This window comes from Cervus elaphus, chromosome 14 (genome assembly GCF_910594005.1).
Source record: "Cervus elaphus chromosome 14, mCerEla1.1, whole genome shotgun sequence".
Lineage (NCBI taxonomy): Eukaryota > Metazoa > Chordata > Mammalia > Artiodactyla > Cervidae > Cervus > Cervus elaphus.
The window spans coordinates 53345650-53363862 of record NC_057828.1 but is presented as its reverse complement, the minus strand read 5'-3'; the positions used below and the strand labels follow the sequence as shown (position 1 = coordinate 53363862).

The window sequence follows — 18213 nt, the reverse complement described above, 5'->3', positions numbered from 1 at the left end:
CCTTGGCGACCGCCGACCCCCGGAGGTGGGGGCGGGTGCGGGTCTGAGAAAACTCGCGAGCGCCGGAGGGAAAGTTCCTGCGGTGCCGCTGCAGTCCCACTCGCGGTGCCCAGGCCCTGGAGACCCGAAGGTGTGTCTGCTTCTTCACCCCAAACCCACTCCCTTACAGAAAACAAGTGCGCCCCGCCCCCCCGGAGAATGTTCGGCTACCGCTCCCCCTCGCCACCGGCCAAAGGAAAGGGGACGAGGGGAGGTGACGCTTTCTGCTTGGGGTGGAGGTGGGGATTTGGCCTGTGGTCAGTGCTGTCGCCCCCTCCGCAGAGGTGAGAAGGAGTGGTCCGGAGAGAGAGGAGGGGTGCACACGTAATCTCCCAACCGCGGGGGTCCTGGTGGGGCTTGCTGCAGTGATGGGTGTGGGGCCAGAGCAAAGAAGTGGGCGGGGCCGTCGCTGAGCCTCAAGTGCGGGGGGTGCAGGGCAGGTGCCCCATCCTGCTCCTGGGAGAGCTGTATCTCCCCTGGCCTTAGGGAGAGGGGCCTTGCCTAGCCTCTCCTTCAGTTGGATCTGGGAGCTCCCAGGGTAGGTCTGGTGGTTTTTTTCCCACAATCTGTTCCTAGGGAGGGCTGAAGGGACCCAGGCCCCTGCCCCACTCTGGCCCCTAAAAGCACCTCCCCGACCAGAAATCGGATCATTCCTCTTCCTTGGAGATGGGGAGGAGTGGCAGCTCCTTTCAGACTGGCCTGTGCGGACTACAGCTGGGATCCCCTGCCAGGCCCCCTCCCCTCCACCACCGCCAGGGCACTTTGCCAAGTCCCTGCAGGATTTTCCCGACTTCCTCCCCGCTGCTCCTGGGTGTGGCTGGGGTGGGGGGAGGCGATGAAAGCCGCCCAGCCCTCCCCTGCTGGTTATTGGCCTTCCAGAGCCTACTCTGTATCAAGGCACGGGGGTGGGGGGGGGCGGGGCGGGGTGGAGTTGGCACCCCTGCCATCCCTGGGCCACTGGAGGGTGGAGGGAGTCCCTGTAGATTTTGCAGACCCAGGGCTCCCAGCAGGGGCGGCCAGGTGGACAGGCCACTGTGGTCTTTCACTCCCCTTTCCAGAAGTCTAGGCCCCCAGAGATCCTGAAGAAAGGGGTGTCTTTCTCAGGGACAGCATTCACGGGCAGTCCCCATGGGCCTGTTCCTTTAGGGCAGCTCATTCTGCCTGCAGTGCCTGCGGCCCTCCTGCCTCTACTGCCAGTAGTCTGTGGGTACCCCAGGACTTGATTTGTCTGAGCGGGTGCCCTCAGGGCCCCAAGAGTAGAGTGTGGAGGGTGGGGCTGCCCTGTGCTGCCCAAACTTGATTTTGTGGTTCACAGGCTGCCTTGGCTGCACTCACTGTAGGAGCCTTGCAGGAGGAGGGGTCTGTCACCTCCTGGCTGGACCGTGTCTTAGCCCACCCACAGGGCTGCACGGAGCCAAGCTGGACAGGAGCCTTGAGCTCAGAGCCCATCACCTTGAAACTTCATCATCCATGTTAGTTGCTCCTGGCTCTTCCCAGCGGTGGGCCCAAGTACTGGGTGGGTTGACAGGGAGAGTAGGGTGTAGAAGGCAGGCACCCCAAGCTGGATGGGTCGTCTTCCCATACCTGAAGTGAGGTGGACATTTAGAATTGGGGTGGCTGGGGTCACCTAAACCTGAGGGTTGGGGAGCTGCTTCTTGAGGGAAGGGGTGTGTTCTCAGGCCAGGTATCCTGGAGTATGACAAGGGCAGTGGCATCTGTCATGTGTGTGTGCTTCCCTGCAGCTTCCTCCTGGGGGGGGTGCGCTGACTCCACATATCTGCCCAGGGTTTGGGTGTACTCTGGACGTCTGGCCTGAGCAAGTGAGGTGGGAAAAGAAGGAAAAGTCCAGGCACCAGTCTGGTGTTTGCCTCCGGCCTCTGTGGCCACCTCCCCTGCTCCACCCAGTGAGAAGAGAACCACTGACACCTGAACACCCCCTCATGTCCACCCTAGGTTCGGGTCTGGCGGTACCTGAAGGGCAAAGATGTGGTGGCCCAGGAAAGCCTGCTGGACGGAGGCAACAAAGTGGTGATTGGCGGCTTCGGAGACCCCCTCATCTGTGACAACCAGGTGTCCACCGGAGACACCAGGATCTTCTTTGTGAACCCTGCCCCGCCATACCTGTGGCCAGCCCACAAGAATGAGCTGATGCTAAACTCCAGCCTCATGCGCATCACCCTGCGGAACCTGGAGGAGGTCGAGCACTGTGTGGAAGGTGTGTGTGGGGCCGAGCGGAGCAGGTGCCTTGGGGGCAGAAGAGAGCTTGTCCTAAGCTAGGGCACATGGCATCTTGTAGTCTGACCTCCTTTTCTGGGTCCTGACTCCCTGGTTTCCTGGCCACCTCAGCTCCAGACTCTTAACATAAGCAGCACTCTCCACCCTGTCCCTAGCGATGCCACTGTCTTTCATCTTGGAGTCTCAGCCCTGCAAAGAGATAGGCCTCCCATTCTCCCCCCTGCCTCTCCAGCTCTGCACGCCCCTTCCTGGAGTTCGCTGTTCTAGGAGAGAGGCTGGGACCAGGTGAACCAACACCAGTTGTTTGTGTTCTGCAGAAGCCCGAACACATGTCTAGACGGGGCCCAGATGTTGAGCCATTGGGGTGGGGCTTAAAGATTGTGCTGGAGGGGAGGCTACCCTGTTATGTGTTCCCAGAGGCCTGCCATTTCCGGGAAGGGACAGTTATGTGGAGTGAGCTGCTTCTAGGAGTTTGGGGGGGTGTGGGACCCCCTAACAGAGGTGAAGTATCTTTCCTTGTCTGCTGTCCCCATGTGTCTACTCTGAATGGCTCAAGAGCAACCCTCCCTCATCCTAACCTCTGAGAGATGAGCAGGAATCACATGACCAGAGCTCACCCATCCCCTTCACCCCAGGAGAATCCCAGTTGGGGGCTGAGATCCTTGGCTAAGGAATGTAGCAGGGAGAAGTAGGAACTGCCCTCGCATCCTGTCTGTCCCCTCATGGCTGCCTGGGGAGCGATGTATGGGAGGAGGTGGAGAGATCGCTTCCTCCCAGGGCAGCAGGAAGGGTCCCTGACTTCCTGTCCTGGGAAGGCGACCCTGTCCCTGTGACTTGCTCTGTTAGCCAGTAGGGAAGTTCCATCTTCTACCCAACTTACTGCTGTGGTGCTAGCTTGCTTTTGTGGGATCCTGGATGGTGGACTCATCTGGCCTGGTACGGACTGTGTGTGTGGGCGGGGGTGGGGGGCTGGGGAGTGGAACCTGAAGTGGAAAGCCCTGTAGCATCCTGCTCTGTCTGCAGTCATTTGCTCCTGGGGTTGCATCTATGGTCCTGATGCAACATCGGAGACACCAGCAGGGCTGTGTCCCTGGCCCCTTCCCAGCACTAGCTTAGCTGAGGGGTCCCAGCGTGGCCCTCCCACCAGGTGAGGACTGGAGACCCTGACTGTGCTTTGGAAGCTTATACTCTAGGGGAAAGATGGGAGAGTGGCATGAAGAGGAGGCAGGTTGTGGGGTGTGATCCCCAGTTTTGGAGAATGAGTTGGAGGCTAAGGAGAGGTGGGAAGAGAGATCAGGCTGCAGAAAGTCTGTTTCTGCAAGATCAAGAAGACAAGTCATTAACTCCATAGCTGGAAGGGTCTAGTTCGAGGGTCTGTGGGATCAGAGGGCATGTGGCAGGGGGACCACCCCAGGCAGAAGAGGGTCTGCCATCTTGCCAGGTCCTACTCTACCCAGGCCCGGCCCTGGCTCTGGATATGTCAGGCTGGGCACAGGATCCCTGGAAAGGAGGGTCTGCAGGGAGAGCCCCCAGCGAGACTTCATCTGCTATCTGCTGGCTACCCAGGATAGGGACCAGTCTAGGCCTCCAGCTCCAGTTGGGCCAGTGCGGGAACCCCCAGGGAGGGAGAAGCTTGGGGTCCACTGTAAGGCTCTCGGGAGCCCTGGAAGTTTTGAGCCGGTGACACAGATCCCTTCTTTGGAAGGAAAGCAGTGCCATGAGGGGCAGGGGGCCAAGGAGAGGGTAGATTAGATGGGGGTGCCTCCCTCTAAGGATCCCCAAGGCCTGAGGGCCAAGGCCCCCCGGAGCTGGGGCCAGGCTTAAAGAAGGCACAGCCCTCTTCCCACCTCCCACAGCAGGGAGCAGGCAGGAGAAGGGCCTGCCTCCCATTCTGTAGGAGATACCTCCCATTCTGTAAGAGATAAAGAGCTCTGACCCCACCCCAGGCTCTCCCGGGAGCCAAGCCTCACCCTAGCATGGGGGTTAGGGTTAGGGATGAACAGAGCTTGAGCTACGATGACCTCTCATCTGACCCTGACCCTTTGCTGCTCCTTGGGGCCCCATAGCTGCCCCCATCCCTCGGGGCCCAGAGTGAAGGCTGGGAAGCTACTGATTGTGGAGGTCACCCCAAGACCTGTGTCTCTATCACGCCTGTCCCCTGCCCCTAAAAGGCCCACACGAGCCAAGGTCAGGGGACACATCCTGCCAGGCCCCCCTCCCTGGATGCCCCCACCTCATCCCCACCTGGACCCTGCTCCCTGCAGGGGCACCTGCTGCTGGGAGGCATACCTGGTCCCCAGCTCCACTGGGATCACTTTCCTCAGTTTCTCCCTTAGGGCCTGCAGGGTCTTCCTGACTCTGGGCCCCTTCCCCAGCCTCCAGCCCCCAGGAAGCTCCTCCTCCCCAATCCTCTGCCTGGGGAGCCACATTCCGAGCATAACTGAGACAGGTATGTGTCCCTCCCTCTGCACCACTTGTGGGTGAAGGAGACTGCGGGTTTGCTCCAGGAAGGAGGAAGGAGACCCTCGCGCCCTGCTTTGTCAGGGAAGTGGCCTGGCCTCTTCCAGTGCCAGCTGCCCACGCACCGTGCGCTGCCCAGGCTGGCAGCTGAGCAGGCATCTCCTCCAGCCTTCGGCCACTATACCCTGGCCTGGACACCACCCGTTCACTCCCACCACCCTCCTCTCCCCCACCTAATGAAGACTGGTCCTTGGGCCCTCCTGAATCCCCTAGGAGGGATGCAGGCTTGGGGCCCTTCCCCAGGCCTTTCCCTCCCCAACTCTGAGCCAGGAGCAGAGAAAGGAAGTGTTGTCTGCCCTCTCCGGGCCTGGCACAGGAACAGGGTCGGAGAGTCTGGCATTAGCCCAGCCCAGCCCTGCCCAGTCCTGAAGCCGGGGGTCCTGGCGGCCACAGCCTAGCCTGGCCTGCCTGATTCCAGCGAGCACCCTCCCTTCCTCCCTGCCATGCCAGCCTTTGTGCCTTTGGGCCAGTCTCGGGCCTTTGGGGAAGATAGTCCTATGCTATAGCTCAGGCCAGAGAGATGCTGGGTCCCGAGCCGCCAGCCTTGGCCTTGGTGGAGGCCCTGCGGCCTGGGAGCTGGACGTGGATGCAGACACCCCCAGACAGGGACTGGCTCCGCAGAGCAAAGCGGGGCAGGTAGGAGCCCAGGGCAGGTTCCAGGGCTGGCTCCCTCAGGGCCAGAGCTGGCTCCCTCTGCTGTCTGGCATTTAGTTTCTGTACCCCCAAGTCCTGAGCCCGCCCTACTCCCCCAACATTCCTCCCTGCCGAGGTGGGAGGTGGCTTCTTCCTGTCCCTGTTTCCCTCTTCCAGACGTAAGTTCTCACCCCACCCCCTCCAGACCCGCCCCAGTGCCGTCCGCGGCCCCTCCCCCAGGCAGGTCCTTGGAGCAGGGGCAGGCCCAGGCTGGAGGCTGCGCGCCCAGGATTTCTCCTTCCTTCCAGCCACTGGGGGTGGGGCCTCTGCTCAGGTGGAGCGTGACCTCCTCCTGCTGTCTCTCACCTAGGGTCCCCGGTAGGAAGTCTGCGAGAGCATGGGCTTGTGGGACCAGGGCGGGCTGGCTGATACCCTCACTGGGGCGGCCCCAGGGACTTGGGGCGCGGTGGGGGGTGGGGGTGGGGGTTGCTGCTGAAACCGAAGAGCTTTGGATCCATCATTTCAAGGCAGTGCGCTTCTTTCCCGCAGGCCTGAGCTGGTGGAAACAGCTCTTGACTTTTTCCAGACCCCGCCCCATCACCCTGCTCCCCACCCAGAGAAGAGCCCCAGCATCCATACTCCCCAGCAGATGGAAATGGAAAAAAAAAGTTGTTTTGAAACTGTCCTCTCCTCCCTTGCTGTCTATACCTGCCTTCCCCAGGGCTCTGGACAGAGTGGATTCTAGTGGGGCCTGCCTATGGAAGGAGGGCAGAGCCATGGGGTGCTTACAGCCTCTCTGGGGTTCTGGGAGGAACTGGATCACCTGGTCAGGGCTAGGTGGTCTGGGTCTGGGTCTCCACCCCCCTGCCCCGCCAATCCTTTCAGACTGAGGTAGGGAGAGTGCAGAGGGTGGGAATGGGGCTGCCCTAGGTAAGGTTAGCAGGGGAGTGAGCCCAGAATTCAGGGTTGTAGATCTAGCCAACCATTGCTTGCCCTGCACAGCCTCCTCCAGCCTGTTTTGCTTCCTTCCTAAAGGGTTAATCCCCCAATCCCCTGAGAATCAAAGCCTGCCCCAACTCCATCACCACAAGGGGGTGGAAAACAGCTGCTGAAACTGACCTCTCTCCTGCCCCCCAAATCCTTTGCCTTTACCTGAAGGCCTAGGCCAGCTGCCCTCCCTCCTGACCCAGAGGCCTGAACTGCTCTGCTGGCCCCAGCAACACCCTCACCATTGGGATAGGGGAACTCTGGCTCCCCACACAGGCCCAGGCCAGCAAGCTGGGGGCTGCGGGCACAATCCCTGAAGTAGCCCTGTTGTAGCCATGCGTTCTGGGAAACAAACTCACTCAGGAGGACAATGCAGATAGTGGAGTGCAGTTTATTACACCAGCGGGCCCAAGGCAGAGTCTTCTCTTAGCCAAGGACCCTGACCAGTTTTTCTGAAAACCTTATATACCCTAAGTGTACCTGCTCAAGCCCACCTCCCCAAATTCCCTGAAACTAGTCTGAACAAAGGAAAAGAAAGATAGAATCAAAGTTAACCCTTGATTCATATGCCTTAAGCCTAGGTAGTCAGCAGTGGACAATTATCAATAGGCCTGTGGTCATACCCCAATAAGCATGATAGAATGTATGATTCTATTCGGTTACACAGATAATTAGGGTATTCTTTTAGGCAACAGAGAGTCTAGGTAGGAGCCCTGGGGCTCTTCCTTCCGGGGGCCTGGTTTTCCAGTTGGTATGTCATTTCCATAGATACTGGGCATATAGCTCAAAGCCCACAGTCTGGCCCAAGATGGAGTCCTGCTTTCAAGATGGAGCCTGTTCTGTCTGTTTCCTCCTTCATTCCCCCCACTTGATGCTCTTAACTCATAGTATGAGCATCATTCATAGGGATATATTGCACTCTGACTCTCCTACCTCCAATTTGGGAGAATGACATCAACCTTTGGGTTACAAAGTTCATAATACATTGTAAAATAAAGGGTCCACAAAGCAGATCAAGGCAACTATAACAATGGTAAATATAGTTTTCTACCAATCACCCTTCACTCAAAATAGGACCGAAGTCCAAAAAGGAAGATTATCATCAGACATAACTTTTATCTGACCTTTCATGTCATCAGGGTGGCTGATATATAGCCAGATAAATCAGGAATATATACACAACATTCAACTTTAATTATAGCACAGGTCCCTATTTATACTGAAACTATGGTTAGTCTCGATGATACCAGCAAGTCCTTTAGCAGCAGTTGATTGTAGAGCTTCATCTCTTTTTCTTCTTTGAGATGATCTTGGTTTCACGGGGATCAGTGGGGTCCTTTTGTGTAGTCCACTCGGTGTCCTCGGGGTCTGCGTGGTATGCTCTCTTCACCCTCCTGTGGTGGATCCAGGGGGTGACACCTGCAGCTTTAACTACAGTCGGGCTGGTTAGAACAACAGTATATGGACCCTTCCAGTGTGGGGCCGAGGAGTTGTGTTTCCAGTCCTTGACCATACCTGATCCCCGGGCACAAATTCATGAATCTGTTCCCCAAGGGGAAATGGCACCCTTTCTTGTACAAACTTAGTTACCTGATTTATTACCTCACCCGGTTGTTCCATCTGCTGTGAAATCTCATCTCCCCTTACCTGAGGCAAATTTGTTGACACCTGTTTTATTATGGGAGGGGTCCTCCCATACACAATTTTGTATGGAGAAGAGCCATGGGACCGTGGGGTCATCCTGACTCATCCTGAGTCGGAAACAGGTCCACCCAGGAGCAGTCAATCTCTAAGATCCACTTGGAGAGTCACTTTAAGTGTCCAGTTGGTTCCTTCCACCATCCCAGAACTCTGGGGCCTATATGCTGTATGTAATTTCCACTTGATGTTTAAAGTTTTGCTTACTTGTTATACTAAATCAGCTACGAAAGCCGGGCCATTGTCAGATCCAATGCTGGTAGGAAATCCAAATCTGTGAACTATCTCCCTAAGCAGGCACCAGGCTACTTCTGATGCTCTTTCAGTCTGAGTAGGAAAAGCTTCTACCCATCCCGAGAACGTACATACTATGACCAGCAGGTAATGGTAGTGTCGGTGAGGTTTCATTTCAGTGAAGTCCACTTCCAGATGTTCAAAGGGCAGCGTGCCTTTTACCTGAATCCCTGGAAGTTTCTCTCTGTGCCGAGAGGCAGCATTGACCTGTGAGCAGGCAGTGCAGTTCTGAGATTCTGTCCTGCATAGGGAAGAGAGGCAGGGAACCAAGAAATATTTTCAAATTAGCTCTTCCAGTTTATCATGGCCTAGATGTGTCGCTTGGTGTGTTTGGCTTACCAGAGTGGGTGCCAGCTCCTCTGGTACCAATAATTTGCCTCTTGGCAATTCCCACCATCCCTTTTCAGTTTTGATGGCTCCTTCTGCTTTGGCTAGTTGGTTTTGGGCTTCAGTGTATTTTGGAGAGTCTAGCGTTAGCTCAGGTAGCTCCACCAATATTAGAGCTTTAATAGGGGCTTCACTTGTCACCCCCCAAGCCCTCAGCTGCTTGTTTAGTGGTCTTATCTGCCAGTCTGTTCCCTGAGCCCAGGGGGTATCCTCTTTTTGACGTCCTCAGCAGCATATGACTGCAACCCTTTCTGGTTCCCAGGTAGCATCTAATAGGGTCTTAATTTCTTCCTTATTTTTAATATCTTTTTCACTAGCTGTCAAAGGCCTCTCTCCTGATACAGAGCCCTGTAGTGTGGCAAAAGCATACCTGGAGTCTGTGTAAATGTTTGTCTTCTTACCTTTTGAGAGCTGGAGGGCCTGGATTAGAACATATAGTTCGACCTGTTGAGCGGACCAGTGTGAGGGCAGAGAGCTAGCCTCAATGATGGTTTCTTCCATGACCACTGCGTATCCTGACAGTCGTTGTCCTTGTTTCACCCAGCTGATGCCATTGGTATACAGGACCCAGTCTGGGTCCGGGATTGGCTGGTCTCTCAAGTCAGGTCTGCTGGCATATTTCCTTGCAATCATGTGAGGGCCCACCTTCTCCCACAAGAAAGAGAGTGGCCAGATTCAGGGCCTGACAAGGCTCAGTAGTAACGTGGGGGGTTCTCAGTACCCTATGTACTTCTGATATTTCCACTCAATGACACTTAAATTGCCATTCTGCATCCTTCCTCATTGGGGTGAGAAGAGCCTTACCTGCCAGATCCCAGAGGGAGAAGGGGGATCGGCGTGTCTTCACCTGCCGGTCAGCACAGTTGAACCAGAACACCACATGATCCAAGACTGTTTCTCCTTTAACTTAAAGTCCATCCTGCCTTGGTGGGCTTGAAAAGGTGCGAATGAAAATACAGATGGGTTAAATATCCTACGCCCCAGGCCATCTCTGGAAAAGCCAATTCATACTCACTTATGTATCCCCCTCCTTCTAGCCTGACAATTCCGAGGGGGTCAAGAATTTCATAGCAGATGGGACACCTCCTTGGGGAGGGCAGAATACGAGCACACAAAAACCATGTTTCTTCTAAAAATCTTCTGGCAATTGCTTGGTAATAATTTTCCCCAAGACGGCGTGGATACCACCTCCTAAATGACCTTTACAAATTTCCTTCCTAAGCCCTAACACGCTCGCCAACCTGTGTACCAAGCAATCGTTGCCACCTGCCTATTCCAGGCTCCTGTGGGTCTGTGCCCCTTCTAATCCCTCCCAGGGGGGGTGATCAGGCCCCCTCTTCCACCCTACCCGGTGGGTTCCTCCTCACCTGAGCGCTCATTTCCCCTGCTGCCGTCCACTACCTGCTAACATGAAAGGTCCGGACATTGAGAAGCAAAATCCTTACAGAAGAGCGAGGCGCCTTCCCCCCTCTAAAAGATTCGAGCCACAAGTCCTCGGAGTAGTCCCAAATGGGACTTGTCTCCTCAAAGTGAGGAGTTTCCCGGCCCATGCACCAAATGTTGTAGCCACGCGTTCCGGGAAACAAACTCACTCAGAAGGACAATGCAGATAGTGGACTACAGTTTATTATACTGGCGGGCCCAAGGCAGAGTCTCCTCTTAGCCAAGGACCCTGACCAGTTTTTCTGAAAACCTTATATACCCTAAGTGTACCTGCTCAAACCTACCTCCCCAAATTCCCTGAAACTAGTCTGAACGAAGGAAAAGAAAGATACAATCAAAATTAACCCGTGATTCATATGCCTTAAGCCTAGGTAGTTAACAGTGGACAATTATCAATAGGCCTGTGATCATACCCCAATAAGCATAATAGAATGTATGATTCTATTCGGTTACACAGATAATTAGGGTATTCTTTTAGGCAACAGAGAGTCTATCTAGGTAGGAGCCCTGGGGCTCTTCCTTCCGGGGGCCTGGTTTTCCAGTTGGTATGTCGTTTCCATAGATACTGGGCAAAGAGCTCAGAGTCCACAGTCCGGCCCAAGATGGAGTCCTGCTTTCAAGATGGATCCTGTTCTGTCTGAAACAGGACTGGGGGCTGCTCCTTCAGCCCCAATAGCACTTGACACCCCAGAGTCCCAGGAAGTGCCCACCTCTGAAGAAAAAGGGATCTCAGAAATGAGACAGTTGGTGACAGCTACCCTGATGAGAGTGACCCAGCTCATCAGTTCTGTGTCCCCATGGGCTACACGGGGACTCAGGAGGGATCTGGGCCCTGTCCTAGGCTGTGACTGGGAGCTGGGGAGGTGACCTAGGCCTCTGGTGGAGCTTCCAGTGGGGAGGGAAGCTCCCCTCAAAGGGGCCTCTCCCCCCAGAGCAGATCCTGAGAACTTCCTCTGAGGAAGGCCCCCTGCTAGGGGCTGCTTACAGCTGGACTTGGGAAGGGGAAGATGGTCCCTCCCACCACCCCTCCCACCGAGGCATGGGAGGGGCAAGCTCTCTGTCCTCACAGGCAGCCAGCTGTTTCCAGCTGTGTGGCCTGCACATATGTGTGTGTGTGTGTGTGTGTACATTTGTATGCATGTGTGCCTGCAACCTCAGGTGTACCAACCAGCACACAACAATTCTGGTCGAAACTCCAGCTGGTGGCCTGTGGTTCCTGCCACCCTTGTATCCCAGGACTCAGCCTGGGGAGGGGACCCTGCAGATGCTCTGCCAATGGGATGATAACCGGCAACCTTGGCTTGTGTCCCAGAATTCTGGAAACAGGGCTGTAGACCTCTGCTTTTGTGTGGGTCCCATCTCCTGCCTGCTGCCCCAGTGTCCAGCTATGCTCCCCTCCTACCACCCCATCCCCAGCAGAGAGCTGGGCCCCTCCTCCTGTGGGCTCTGCCTCTAGGTTTCTCAATGCCAGAGATAGAAGGGCTGCATTGGACAGGAAGAGTCCCTGGGGTCATTTGGGTTCCCTGTCTCCTCACACACCTGCTGGATCCTGTGTCTGGCTCAGTTAGGGAGCAGGGCAGGTCAGGAGAGGTGGGTCTGCCTTTGGTGTGAGGTGGGCCTGAAGCTCCATGCCTCTGCCCTTAGCAGCTGCCTCTGCGCTGCCCCCTCTGCGTACCAGGCCCAGAAGCAGGCAGCCTGCTGTGGCTCCCTGAGGCACCTTTCCCTCTGGCAACAGGTACATGATTTCTATGTACATTGGGGAGAAATAAAAGCACATCTGGTCCAGATTATGGACTGTCCTGACCCAAGAGTGGGGTAAGGATGTGTGTCCACCTCTGTTCCTGGAGAGGGGGCAGTGAGGCTTGCTAGAGTCCACTTGTGAATCCATCCATCAGTTCCTTCTTCACCCACCTGTCCGCTCAGGGCCTAGCGGCAGACCCTCACAGGACCACTGGAAAGGGCTTCTGCAGCTCCCCATGGAGCTCTCTTCTGTCTAGTCAGTCTTTCTGCCCCTTTGTTCCCAGCTTCTCTTAGTTCCAATAGGTGTCTGTCTGCCACTCCTCTTCATCTTGACATCCTCAATACCTCCAAGAAGCACCACCCCCCAACTCAGACCTTTGTGCTGGACTGTGCATCTCTCTTGGCCTGCCCGTGGCCCTCAGCAGGAACACAGGGTCTCCTGACTCACCAGCACTGACCACACCTGGGTGCCACCCTGGCTCCTCCAGCTTTCTGTTTCCTCCTAGACATGGGCAGGACCTGGCTGAAAGAGGTGGATTTGGGGCTGTCCTAGAGGGGAGGGACAGAAGGCATGGATCAGCTAGCTCCACCCCATCCCCTACCTCAGGGATCCCCAACCCCGGGGCCATGGACCGCTACTGGTCGGTGGTCTGTTAGGATCCAGACCACACAGCAGGAGGTGAGGGGCTGGAGGGCTGGTGAACAAGTGAAACTTCATCTATGTTTACAGCTGCTCCCCACTTTGGCATTACCAGCTGATTTCTGCCTCCTGTGAGATCAGTGGTGGCATAATAAATGTAATGCGTTTGATTCATCCCCAAACCTCTCCCCAGCCAACTCCCAGTTCGTGGAAAAACTGTCTTCCACGAAACTGGTCCCTGGTACCAAAAAGGTTGGGGACAGCTGCCCACCTTTTCTCCAGGTGTCTACTGCCCCCTCCTCTGTTCGGCTGGCGCCCCCTGGTGGCTGAAGCCTGTCTTGGCAGGCGTCCCGGCCCTGGGCTCCCCAGGCCCGCTGGTCTGGCCTTGGCCCTTGTTTCCCTGAGGCCTCACCAGGCTGGCTTCTCCTGGTCTCGTGCAGTCTCCTGAGCTTGTTTTTTACTGGGCCTCTGTAGTTGGCTCTGTCTGGATGTGCAGACCCCTCGACGCCATCCTTCGGGTCTCTGTACAGATATCCCCCACGTAGATGCTGCGATCTAGGGCAATCTCTGCTACAGGGTAACCTCCCAGGGGCAGAGAGCTGACCCAACTCGGCACCTGCCTCCTGCACTGAGCCCACTCCCGGAGGAGCTTGGCCGGGCCCGGGCAGGATGAATGCTGAGTGATGAAGGAGGAGGGGTGCCGGGGTCAGCGGCCGCTGCCCTGCGAGCCAGCCCCACCTCTTCCATAAGCTCTCACTTAATACCACCTCCCGACCGGCAGTGTGGGCCCTGCCTGGGGGCTCGTGGGTGGGCACACAGCCCGCGGAATCAAACGTGGACGCCTCCCTGCCCTAGCCTCACCTGAGGGGCAATCGGGGCCGGGCTGGACGCCGCCTCCTTCCCAGCGGCTGGCCCCAGTCCAGCAGCGACGTCCCGCTGTGAAACGCCCATTGTCTGCTGAGGCCGAGGGGGAGGGGATGGCCCTGAGACCCGATACTAGGAGGCTGGGGAAGGGGGCCGCCCTGCCCCGTCCTCTTCCCCTCCCCCGCCAGGGCGGCCAGACACCTGAGGCTGGAGGCCGCCTGGCACTCGACTGTTCGATACACTTTACACACTAGCGGGGTACCCTCAAGGGCCCAGGGGTGGAGACTGGCGGAGGTACCCCCCCACCCCACCAGCAAAGGTGTGTGCGCATGCGTGGAGTGTGCCTGCCGCCGGGAGGGTGGTGTCGCCCCACCCCCACCCCATCCTTTTGGAGCGCGCCGGCCCCTCCCCTACGGAGTGAAAGGGATCAGAGGGAGGCCAGTAGGTAGGACTTTCTATTCTCTCTGGACTTCGTTCCCCATCTTCCTCCCAGGGCCAGGGAAGCGTCTGGAGGGGCCCAACTACACGCGTGTATGTGGGGGCACACCCGATGTGTGCTGTGTGGATGAGGGGCAATTTTTGCATTGCATGAAGGTGTGCAGTGTGTATGCACGCAGGTGTGTGTGTGACTGCACAGTGCCTGTGCAGACTTGAGTGAGTGGTTGTACATATGTCCGCAAAGGGGAGACTTGGAACATGGAGTGTGTGTGTACACGTGTGAGCAGTAGCATGTTGCTGTGTTTAAGCCTAGAGGGGATTTGTTTCTTGGCTTGGTTCATCCTCTCTTCCTGGGACCTGAGCCTGCGTGGGCTGGTCAAGGCTGAATGACTTTGAGTCTGGAGATCCCAAAATAGCCGGAGTAGCCTGAGCCCTCCTCCCCCTCAACTGGATCTGAGGCCTCAATGGCCCTTTGTCTCTCTGAAGGCATCCAACCCCTGTGGGGGCTCAGACTGGAGCTGAAAGGGACCAGGCTGCATGTGGTTGTCTTTACCCCAGGCCAGGCCGGACAAAGCACCCAGCACCACCACCATGGGAGCATCTAAGGCCAGCCCGTTTGCAGGCAGATTCCAGGATCTCTGCCTGGGGGAGGCCTCCCCCTGATCCCAGGCCTTACCCCTCCCACACTCTGGTTCCCTCCCATGGCCCACCCATGATGCTCCACAGCTGCAGTGGCAGCAGCAAACAGGGCTCCTGTGCGGGCGTGTGTCCAGTGGGCGAGTCCGTGGTTTAACTCCTAGCACTGCCTTGTAGACCCCTCCCCAAACCAGGGGGTCAGATGCAGTCCTAGAGGGGCTGCAGTGAAAAGTAAACGGGAAATGTGTCACTGCCTGGACTCACCACACCATGTTCTGGGCTCTGGGCCAAGCCCTGCCTGGAGAAGATAAAAAGTCAGACCCTGCCCTGGGTGCTCCCAGTCTGGGGCACCGCCAGTATCAGTGTGGTGTGGGCGGTGCCAGGGTGAGGTGAGAGGGTGGGAGGCTCCCCTGAGGAGAGAGTGAGGACAGCCAGGGGCAGGGTCTCCAAGTAGCCTGACTGATTGCTGCTCTGGGTCCATTGTCACACTTTGTGTATTGGCTTTTCCTGCAAGTTTCGGTAGAACCCTAGGTTCCAGGGCTTCTCTGCCGTGGGTAATGGGGGACCCGGACAGGGTGGGCTGATCCTGCTGGGATTTGGCAGCAGTGTGCCGGGCCGTGGGACGGAAAGGAGTCCAAGGAGATAAACCTGACAACTGAGAGCTGGCTGGCCTGTGGTTGTCCCAGCCGAGGAAGGTTGGGAGGTGTGAAGAGCCCACCTGACGAGGAGGGAGTGAGCGGAGTGTGTGTGGGAGAACTCCCGGGACGTGTTCGCGAGGCAGCTGGACACGTGGTGGGGAGGACGCGAGTGCCAGGGAGCTGCGCGCCCTGGCCCGCTGTGACGTCACGGTCCCGACTTTCCCGGACGGCCTCTGGGGGGCGCTCCGGGCCCGCGGACCCGGCTTGGAGCCCCGAGAGTATTTGCATAACGCTTATTTACATGGAGCTCATTTGCATAATCCTCTCCCGGTGCGGACCCGAGTTGGGAGTGCGGAGATAATTTGAGGTGCTGATGTCAGTTCCTAGGGAGGGGTGGCCCACCCTCTGAATTGAACCCAGCCCACTTCCCCACCTGTGTATATGTACTTGGAGATGTTACCCCCACAGTACCAGGGTGGGGGTCAGCAAGAGTAAAGACATTGATAAGCACACGCCATGACACGCAGCCTGCAGCCCAGAACCGGGTCCTTGGTGCAGGCCCAGCCCCGCTGCGGGGACTCAGACAGACACTCCGCCGCGCCGTCGCTCAGACGCACAAGACAGCCCAACCGGTTGGGAGCGGGAGGGAACCCGTCCCTGTCCCGCCCCACTCTCGCCCACCTACTCTCCCTCTCTCTGCAGCCCCCCACCCCACCCCCACACCTGCGTCTCCAGCTCCAGCCTCCGCTCCCCTTCATCTCCCACCCCAACCCCGGCCCCCCAGCCCGACTCTGCACCTTCCCCAGCCTCAGCGCCCCACCTCTGCGCCCTCCCCGGACCCTGCTCCCTTCCAGCCCCGGTACCCACAGCCCACAGCCGCCCCCCAGCACCCCCAGCCCATGCGTTTCCTTTTGTGCCGCCGCCTTCCAGTCCTCATCCGCCCCATCCTTCTTGCGGCGCAAGCCGCGACTCCCCGCGGACGCTGGGGTCCCCGGAGGCGTCTTCCTTTGTCTCTGCTCCCCGCCCTCGCTCAGCGGCTCCCCTCGCCCCTCACTCACCACCTCAGCCCCGGCCTGGGCGCGGGGAGCGGGCGCGGCCCTCGGCAGCCGGCTCTTTCTTCTCTCCGGACGCGCGCTCGCTCCTCCCGCTCGCTGCCGTCGCCGCTCCCGCCTCTGCCGGGGACTGAGCAGCTGGGACCCGCCGCCCCGCGCCCAGCTGAGTCCTGGGCGAAGGGCCGCTCGCCTCCAGTCCCCCTCGGACCAGCCTCTCCCAGGCTGCCGGGCGGGCAGGATCCGGGGCTGTGGGACTACCAACGCTGGCTCCGGGAAGGCTGAGCACAGCTGGAGCCCGGCCGAGAGCTGCCGGAGCCTCTGGCCCAGGCCCTGACCGGTGTGGACAGCAGGGGTGGCTCTGGCCCTTGGTTGTTCCTCCGTCTCCCGCCGAGTCCAATTTTGGGATTTCTGCTCCAGGAGAATTCTGCACACCCATTATGAGCCTCAAGGGCTGTGGACGGGGCCTGGTGCTTCCCCCTGCCTGGCTGTGACAGGAGCTGAGCTTTGAGAATAGAGCGGCTGTCAACTGCCCCAGGGGTCCAAGAATGGAGAGTGTGGCACGGAAGAGGCCCAAGGGCGCCCCGTGAGAACCCCCACACCACAAGAGTGGGGGCTGAGGAGCCTGGGTCATGCCTCCACTGCTGCTGGAGCGGGACCGCCGGCAGCGGCGCGGGGTCTCCGTCCTGGTGCGGTATTTCATGATCCCCTGTAACGTCTGCTTGATCCTCCTGGCCACGGCCACGCTTGGCTTCGCGGTGCTACTCTTCCTCAACAACTGTATGTGTCTGCGGGTGTCACTGCCTCTTGGACCCAAGTGACCCTGCCTCTGGTGGCAGAGGTCCCCTGCCTCAGCCAAAAAATTAGGGGACAGGCAGGGTTACAGAGAGGCCATCAGCTGCATCTTCTTGGAACACCACGGGTTGTTCTCTGAATGCCTGAGTCCCCAAAAGCCTGTCCATGGGCTGGGGGGACGGGTGGGAGGATGGTGGCCAGCTCTCATCTTGAGCTGCATTGACAACTTTCTTGGGGATCTGGGGAGTTGGGGCAGCTGGTTGCATTGGGAATAGGGGCTTTGGAAGGGCTTGGGGCTCATCTAAGGAATAGGTGGTGCCTACACCCCTGCCACTGGGCCTTCCTGACAGGTGTCAGGTCAGGATGGTATACAGCTGGAGGGGCAGAGAAGAGCCAAGGCCTCTGTCTTTGTCTACTGCTAGGCCTTGGCCAGTCTTCATGGCTCTGAGTAGAGCCAGCGGAGGGATGTGTGCAGGCAAAGGTGACAACCTCCAGGTTGGACAATGGAACAGGCTATGGAAGGACCGGCTCAGGGGGAGCTAACTTGAGATTTGTTTTTTTTTTTCCAGACAAACCTGGGACCCACTTCACACCAGTGCCCCCAACACCTCCAGATGGTGAGTAAGGGTTCATCTAGTGACAGACTGAGCTTGGAACTCTGTGTCTGGATGGGCAGTAGCACTCTTGGGGGGGAGGAGGTCAGGAGTCATTCTTGGGGTGTGCACATCAGATGTGTTAGGAGTATCTGGAGCAGGAGGAGCCTGGAGGAGGAAACCTGAGGAGTCCATAGTAGTGGACAACAAAAGGAACATGGAGTCTGGAATCCCTGGGCCTGGCTGCATCTTGGCCTCAAAGTTGGGACTGGAGCCCCCAGGTTGTGAGACAAGATGTGTGCAGAGGGGTTGGGGGCTGTGGACTCAGGGGCTCAGGGGGAGGGTCTCAGCAGGACCAGTGACAGCTGTCTGAGGAGAGATTTGGGGGGGGGGGGTCTGTCCCTGGACTGAGCAGGCTGGGTCTGGCCTTTGTGCCCTGCTTTGTGGGCTGGGTCCCAGCCCCCTGGGTGCCTCCTGCTGTGCAGGCTGCTGTAATTAAGCTAATGTGAGAGCAGGAGAGAGGACGCTGTCAGTGCTGCAGGAGGGCAGGAGTGGATGGGGTCCTCTTGGGAGACGGGGCGTTC

General features: G+C 57.9%; 1 protein-coding gene and 1 long non-coding RNA gene across 3 annotated transcripts in view; one reads left to right on the top strand and one right to left on the bottom strand.

The window, feature by feature from the left end:
- The window catches only part of AGRN (agrin), a 36283-nt gene that overhangs the window by 523 nt on the left and 17547 nt on the right, over positions 1 to 18213 (top strand). The window contains exons 2-3 of one of the 2 annotated variants that reach the window (XM_043923394.1): positions 1993 to 2254; positions 17606 to 17653. In XM_043923394.1, the coding sequence (XP_043779329.1) occupies positions 1993 to 2254; positions 17606 to 17653 (310 nt within the window). Of the gene's footprint in view, positions 1 to 1992; positions 2255 to 16354; positions 17022 to 17605; positions 17654 to 18213 lie in introns of those variants that run through there. The other variant, XM_043923395.1, reaches the window with a different exon arrangement.
- Positions 7209 to 16386, bottom strand: LOC122707662. The gene is made up of 3 exons (XR_006344881.1): positions 16251 to 16386; positions 9598 to 9725; positions 7209 to 8647 (listed from the first exon to the last, which is right to left on the bottom strand). It is a non-coding gene; the product is annotated as an uncharacterized LOC122707662 (long non-coding RNA).